General features: G+C 46.5%; 1 protein-coding gene across 1 annotated transcript; it reads left to right on the top strand.

Annotated features, from left to right (window-relative positions):
• Positions 1-1,366: 1,366 nt before the first annotated feature.
• LOC144499055 (mu-type opioid receptor) lies at positions 1,367-2,287 on the top strand. Its single transcript, XM_078221111.1, has one exon. It carries the CDS (start codon positions 1,367-1,369, stop codon positions 2,285-2,287), a length of 921 nt encoding a protein of 306 aa, XP_078077237.1.
• The last annotated feature ends 5,896 nt before the right edge of the window (positions 2,288-8,183 follow it).

Consider the following 8,183-nt stretch of genomic DNA (forward strand, 5'->3'; position numbering starts at 1 on the left):
TGGCCACAACATCGTAGTCCCAAGTACCAATCCATGCCCCAAGTTATTGGATAAACATATGGATGATATTGGAATAGTGTAGATTAGAGGGGCTTTAGATTGGTTTCACTGGTCGGCGCAACATCAAGGGCCAAAGGGCCTGTACTGCTCTGTAATGCTCTATGTTCTACGTTCTATGTGCTGCGGCGAAGGTGACCTGCTATTGGCCAGTGGCAGGAGCTTCCAGTCCTGTCGCTGTTAATGGGGTTTCCCATTGTTCACACCCTCCACTGCCGGGGATCCCGTCAGGGGTTGCCATAAACGGAACTGGAAACCCATTGGCAGGAATGGCTGGAAAGTCCCACCCAGTGACTTCAGTCTTCCCAATATTTAATTGGAGAAGTTTTTTGCAGATCCAATGACATCATGGAGTAATTCCCTGCACAGAAGGAGGCTCTTTGGCACATCATCTATGTCAGCTTCCCACAAAGCATTCCAGTCTGGCTCACTCCCTCAGTCGATCCCTGAAGCTCTGGACTCAAGTGCCCAGCCAAAATCCAACTCACAGATTGTTTCTGTTTCCACCACCTTAGTAGGAAGTCATGATCACTCACTGCATTGGAATCTTCCACACATTCCCCCAGCATCCCTTGCTCCATCTGTGTCCCATCTCCTCCTACCAAGAGATATTTGGAAAAGCAACCTGATGATTTATAGAAATTGGAGGACGGAGAGTATTGGCGGTGATGTCCAGTTAGGTCTCCTCTCTGTAAATCCCCAAATATGTCCATTGTCAGAAAAACTCCTTTCGGGAAGGAAATCTGCCATCCTTACCTGGTCTGGCCCACGTGTGACTTCAGAACCACAGCAATGTGGTTGACTCTCAACTGCCCTCGGGCATCTAGAGATGGGAATAAATACTGGCCAGCCAGCAACGCCCATGTCCCACGAATGAATAGAAAAAAATATTCTAAAAAGCATATCCAGAAAAGTTAATCATTCACAACAGGTTTACTTTCAGAACCGGGATAGGTGAGTGAATCTAGCTCTTGCTTTGTTTGAGGATGGAACGTGCCGATGTTGAACGTTTGGGGTTATTTGCTCAGTGATAAGGCAAGGACAGAAAGCTTTGCCATTGATTTCCTTTCTGCTGGGGGCAGAAACAAACTTGGCAGTGAAGTAGCCAGATTACGAGTAATATGCATTATCAGTCTGTCCGTCTGGAATCATTCTCTGTCCTTGCGTGAATTCATTGTGGTTTTAGAGGATTTGTGAATACCTGAATTGAGACTAGACTAGTTCTGCAGAGGACCTGTGTGCCGATTAAGAAACGGGATAATATTATTTATCGGAAACTTTCTGCAGAAGAGCCTGGTGACTGTGAATCATGCCCATTACATACGGGGTGGTCTTCGCCAGCATTTGCAGTGCCATAGTGCTGGTTGGGGTGTTCGCCCACACTCTGGTATTCTATATCTTCACCAAGTATGTTTCAATCCGGAAAAACCGCCTGGACATCCTACTGGTGAGCATGGCCGTGGCAGATTTCATCTCTCTCCTCTTAGACCCTTTCCTCATCGTGGCGGTGCTGGGATATTCCTGGCCCTTTGGCAGAATCTTCTGCAAAGTATTTCAGTTCCTCTTGGCGTTCTCGCTGGCGGCCAGCGCTTACTCCCTGTGTGCTGTCTCCATCACCCGGGCTTGGATCATCATGAAACCCCAGAGCCCCCCTTCATGGAGCTTGAGCATTGCCATGCTGGTCTTGGCCTGGGTGCTGAGCCTCTGTGTGACCATTCCTCTCCGCATCAACACCACCACAGGGACAGGGAGTAACAACCGCACCCTTTGTGTGTCCGGATTGAACCACTACAAATACAATACCATCCTGGCTCAGTTCCTGCTTTATTATCTGCTCCCCGTGCTGGTGATCGCCTACAACTACGCTCGCCTCGCCGTTTTCCTCCTCAAAAGCCCCATGATGTCCTTGGCGAGTTCCAGGAACACGAGAAGGGCGTCCGTCATGATGTTATTTGCCACCGGCTCCTTCTCCGCCTGTTGGCTGCCCAGCTACATCCTGCAGTTCTGCGTCTACCTGGGCTCTTGCCGCAACGACCAGTCCTGGGAGTTACTCTTTTTCAGTTGCACCTTGCTGAACTATTTCTATCCGTGTATCAACCCAATCATTTACGTGTTTCTAGCCAAGAGATATCGGAATGTGGCATGGTGCTGGAGCCTACCTTTTAAATCACCCAGAGTGCACCCCAAGAACAAGCCATCAGCTCCAGATGAGATTTTCTCCTGCCATTGAAACCCCAAAACACACCAGTCTGCACAGTTGTCCCCCAAATAATGCACCAGAAGACTCCTCAGTGGCAGATACTGAAATTTAATACAGTCCCAGTAACATTCTGTGTTTTCATTGTGAGGATTTGATTTGATTTATTATTGTCACATGTATTGGGATACAGTGAAAAGTATTGTTTCTTGCACACTATACAGACAAAACTTACCGTCCATACAGTACATAGGGGAGAAGGAAAGGAGAGGGTGCAGGATATTGTGTTACAGTTACAGGTAGGGTGAAGCGAAAGATCAGCTTAATATGAATATACAGATATATACGGATATATACGAATGATTTTTTTTGTCGGGATATCAGGCAGTTCAATCCTTTTTGGTGAAGGGAAGCCGGATTGAAGTCCAAAAATAGACTGTTTAAAATCTATTTGTCTAATATTTATTTACATATCTGCTAAACACCACTTTCCATATAAATTATTATTACAGTGAACATTTGTGCATTGTATGCAAGAAAATATATAGCTGACAAGAAGCCACAATGAGATTGGAGAATAGAGATAATTACATTTTCTGCTAATTTATTTAAATACATTGAACTGTAAACAAACTTTGCTTTGAATCAAGCAGAAATCTTGTAATCAGCTTATATGATAGCATATATCGTCTGTTTTCTAGCTAATTAAAATACACTACTCTGTCAATATTGTAGTATTCTGTGATTCTGTAGGTTATGGGTCAAGTGCTGGCAAGTGGGATTAAGAACAAAGAACAAAGAAAATTACAGCACAGGAACAGGCCCTTCGGCCCTCCAAGCCTGCACCGACCATGCTGCCTGACTTAACTAAAACCCCCTACCCTTCCGGGGACCATATCCCTCTATTCCCATCTCATTCATGTACTTGTCAAGACGCCCCTTAAAAGCCACTACCGTATCTGCTTCCACTACCTCCCCCGGCAACGAGTTCCAGGCACCCACCAGTCTCTGTGTAAAAAATCTGCCTCATATATCTCTTTTAAAACTTCCCCCTCGCACCTTAAACTATGCCCCCGAGTAATTGACTCTTCCACCCTGGGAAAAAGCTTCTGACTATCCACTCTGTCCATGCCTCTCATAATCTTGTAGACTTCTATCAGGTCTCCCCTCAACCTCCGTCGCTCCAGTGAGAACAAACCAAGTTTCTCCAACCTCTCCTCATAGCTAATGACCTCCATACCAGGCAACATCCCGGTAAATCTTTTCTGTACCCTCTCCAAAGCTTCTACATCCTTCTGGTAGTGTGGCGACCAGAATTGAACACTATATTCCAAGTGCGGCCTAACTAAGGTTCTATAAAGCTGCAACATGACTTGCCAATTTTTAAACTCAATACCCTGGCTGATGAAAGCAAGCATGCTGTATGCCTTCTTGGCTACTTTCTCCACCTGCATTGCCACTTTCAGTGACCTGTGTACCTGTACACCCAGATCCCTTTGCCTATCAATACTCCTAAGAGTTCTACCATTTACTGAATATTTCCTATCTGTATTAGACCTTCCAAAATGCATTACCTCACATTTGTCCGGATTGAACTCCATCTGCCATCTCTCCGCCCAATTCTCCAACTGATCTATATCCTGCTGTATCCTCTGATGGTCCTCATCACCATCCGCAAATCCAACCTTTGTGTTGTCCACAAACTTACTAATCAATCCAGTTACATTTTCCTCCAAACCATTTATATATATTACAAACAGCAAAGGTCCCAGCACTGATCCCTGAGGAACACCACTCGTCACAGCCCTCCATTCAGAAACGCACCCTTCCACTGCTACCCTCTGTCTTCTTTGACCGAGCCAGTTTTGTATCCACCTTGCCTGCTCACCTCTGATCCCATGCGACTGCACCTTCTGCATCAGTCTGCCATGAGGGACCTTGTCAAAGGCCTTACTGAAGTCCATGTTGACAACATCCACTGCCCTACCCTCATCAATCATCTTCGTCACTTCCTCGAAAAACTCGATCAAGTTCGTGAGACACGACCTCCCCTTCACAAAACCATGTTGCCTCTCACTAATACGTCCACTTATTTCCAAGTGGGAATAAATCCTGTCTCGAAGAATCCTCTCCAATAATTTCCCTACCACTGATGTAAGGCTCACCGGCTTGTAATTACCTGGATTATTCTTGCTACCCTTCTTAAACAAAGGAACAACATTGGCTATTCTCCAATCCTCTGGGACCTCCCCTGTAAGAAGTTTAACAACACCAGGTTAAAGTCCAACAGGTTTATTTGGTAGCAAAAGCCACACAAGCTTTCAGAGCTCCAAGCCCCTTCTTCAGGTGAGTGGGAATTCTGTTCACAAACAGAGCATATAAAGACACAAACTCAATTTACATGAATAATGGTTGGAATGCGAATACTTACAACTAATCGAGTCTTTAAGAAACAAAACAACGTGAGTGGAGAGAGCATCAAGACAGGCTAAAAAGATATGTATTGTCTCCAGACAAGACAGCCAGTGAAACTCTGCAGGTCCAGGCAACTGTGGGGGTTACAAATAGTGTGACATGAACCCAATATCCCAGTTGAGGCCATCCTCGTGTGTGCGGAACTTGGCTATCAGTTTCTGCTCAGCGACTCTGCGCCGTCGTGTGTCGCGAAGGCCGCCTTGGAGAACGCTTACCCGAATATCAGAGGCCGAATGCCCGTGACCGCTGAAGTGCTCCCCAACAGGAAGAGAACAGTCTTGCCTGGTGATTGTCGAGCGGTGTTCATTCATCCGTTGTCGTAGCGTCTGCATAGTTTCCCCAATGTACCATGCCTTGGGACATCCTTTCTTGCAGCGTATCAGGTAGACAACGTTGGCCGAGTTGCAAGAGTATGTACTGTGTACCTGGTGGATGGTGTTCTCACGTGAGATGATGGCATCTGTGCCGATGATCCGGCACGTCTTGCAGAGGTTGCTGTGGCAGGGTTGTGTGGTGTCATGGTCACTGTTCTCCTGAAGGCTGGGTAGTTTGCTGCGGACAATGGTCTGTTTGAGGTTGTGTGGTTGTTTGAAGGCAAGAAGTGGGGGTGTGGGGATGGCCTTGGCGAGATGTTCATCTTCATCAATGACATGTTGAAGGCTCCGGAGGAGATGCCGTAGCTTCTCCGCTCCGGGGAAGTACTGGACGACGAAGGGTACTCTGTCCACTGTGTCCCGTGTTTGTCTTCTGAGGTCGGTGCGGTTTTTCGCTGTGGCGCGTTGGAACTGTTGATCAATCAGTCGAGCGCTATATCCTGTTCTTATGAGGGCAGCTTTCAGCATCTGGAGGTGTCTGTTGCGATCCTCCTCATCCGAGCAGATCCTGTGTTTACGGAGGGCTTGTCCGTAGGGGATGGCTTCTTTAACGTGTTTAGGGTGGAAGCTGGAGAAGTGGAGCATCGTGAGGTTATCCGTGGGCTTGCGGTACAGTGAGGTGCTGAGGTGACCATCCTTAATGGAGATGCATGTGTCCAAGAATGCAACCGATTCCGGAGAGTAGTCTATGGTGAGTCTGATGGTGGGATGGAACTTGTTGATGTCATCATAGAGTTGTTTCAGTGATTGTTCACCATGAGTCCAAAGGAAGAAAATGTCATCGATGCATCTAGTGTATAGCATCGGTTGAAGGTCCCGTGCGGTGAAGAAGTCTTGTTCGAACCTGTGCATGAAGATGTTAGCATATTGAGGTGCGAATTTGGTCCCCATGGCTGTTCCGTGTGTCTGGATGAAGAACTGGTTGTTGAAGGTGAAGATATTGTGGTCCAGGATGAAGCGGATGAGATGTAAAATTGCATCTGGAAACTGGCAGTTGTTGGCGCTGAGCACTGAGGCCGTTGCAGCAATGCCATCGTCATGGGGGATGCTGGTGTAGAGTGCCGAGACATCCATTGTGACGAGGAGCGCTCCTGGTTGAACTGCTCCATATGTGCCGAGTTTCTGTAGGAAGTCCGTCGTGTCGCGATGGACATCTCCACATCATGACCTCCCCTGTAGCCAGTGAGGATACAAAGATTTCTCTCAAGGCCCCAGCAATTTCCTCTTGTCTCTCTCAGTATTCTGGGGTATATCCCATCAGGCCCTGGAGACTTGTCTACCTTGATGTTTCTCAAGAACCTCAATACCTATTCCTTTTTGATCTCAACATGACTCAAACTATCTTCACATCCTTTCCCAGACTCATCATCCACCAAGTTCTTCTCTTTGGTGAATACTGACGCAAAGTACTCATTTAATACCTCGCCCATTTCCTCTGGCTCCACACATAGATTTCCTTCCTTGTCCTTGAGTGGGCCAACCCTCTCCCTGGCTACTCTCTTGCTCTTTATATATGTGTAAAAAGCCGTGGGATTTTCCTTAATCCTGCTGGCCAATGCTTTTTCATGACCCCTTTTAGCTCTTCTTACTCCTTGCTTAAGTTTCTTTCTACTTTCCTTGTATTCCACACTTGCTTCGTGTGTTCCCAGCCTCCTCGCTTTGACAAATGCTTCCTTTTTCTCTTTGACTAGGCTCACAATATCTCTCGTTATCCAAGGTTCCCAAAACTTGCCATACTTATCCTTCATCCTTACAGGAATGTGCCGGTCCTGAATCCCTATCAACTTACACTTGAAAGCCTCCCACATGCCAGATGTTGATTTGCCCTCAAACATCTGCCCCCAATCTACATTCTTCAGTTCCTGCCTAATATTGTTGTAATTAGCCTTCCCCCAATTTAGCACCTAACTTGAGGACTATACTTATCTTTATCCATCAGTACCTTAAAGCTTACTGAATTGTGGTCACTGTTCCCGAACTGCTCCCCTACTGAAACATCGACCACCTGGCCAGGCTCATTCCCCAATACCAGGTCCAGTATGGCCCCTTCCCTAGTTGGACTATCTACATACTGTTTCAAGAAGCCCTCCTGGATGCTCCTTACAAACTCTGCCCCATCCACGCCCCTAGCACTAAGTGAGTCCCAGTCAATATTGGGGAAATTAAAATCTCCCACCACAACAACCCTGTTACTTTTACACCTTGCCAAAATCTGCCTACTGTTCCTCAATCTCCCGCTGGCAGTTGGGTGGCCTATAGTAAACCCCCAACATTGTGACTACACCTTTCCGATTCCTGAGCTCAACCCATATTGCCCCATTAGGTGGGCAAGTCAGGGCATTTCATGCATCTGTGCAAACTCGATGGGCCGAAGGGCCACTTCTGCGTTGTAGTGTTCTGTGATTCTGTGAATATGTTTAAAGTAAAACAATATGGTTTAAAACAAATATTTGAACCTAAACCAATCAAACAGTATGATAGCACAATGATAGCACTCCCCCACGATCGTCCTCAACACTGGTGGCCCACAAGGCTGTGTTCTCAGCCCCCTACTATACTCCTTATACACCTATGACTGTGTGGCCAAATTCCCCTCCAATTTGATTTTCAACTTTGCTGACGACACCACCGTAGTGGGTCGGATCTCAAACAATGATGAGACAGAGTACAGGAATGAGATAGAGAATCTGGTGAAGTGGTGCGGCAACAATAATCTCTCCCTCAATGTCAACAAAATGAAGGAGATTGTCTTCGACTTCAGGAAGCGTAAAGGAGAACATACCCCTATCTACATCAACGGGGACAAAGGGTGTCCAGATCACCACCAACCTGTCCTGGTCCCCCCATGCTAACACTATAGTTAGGAAAACCCACCAACGCCTCTACTTTCTCAGAAGACTAAGGAAATTTGGCATGTTAGCTATGACTCTCACCAACTTTTACAAATGCACTATAGAAAGCATTCTTTCTGGTTGTATCACAGCTCTGTATCAGTTGCTCTGCCTAAGACCACAAGGAACTATAAAAGGTCATGAATGTAGCCCAATCCATCATGCAAACCAGCCTCCCATCCATTGACT

The sequence above is a fragment of the Mustelus asterias genome, chromosome 9 (assembly GCF_964213995.1).
Source record: "Mustelus asterias chromosome 9, sMusAst1.hap1.1, whole genome shotgun sequence".
Classification (NCBI taxonomy): domain Eukaryota; kingdom Metazoa; phylum Chordata; class Chondrichthyes; order Carcharhiniformes; family Triakidae; genus Mustelus; species Mustelus asterias.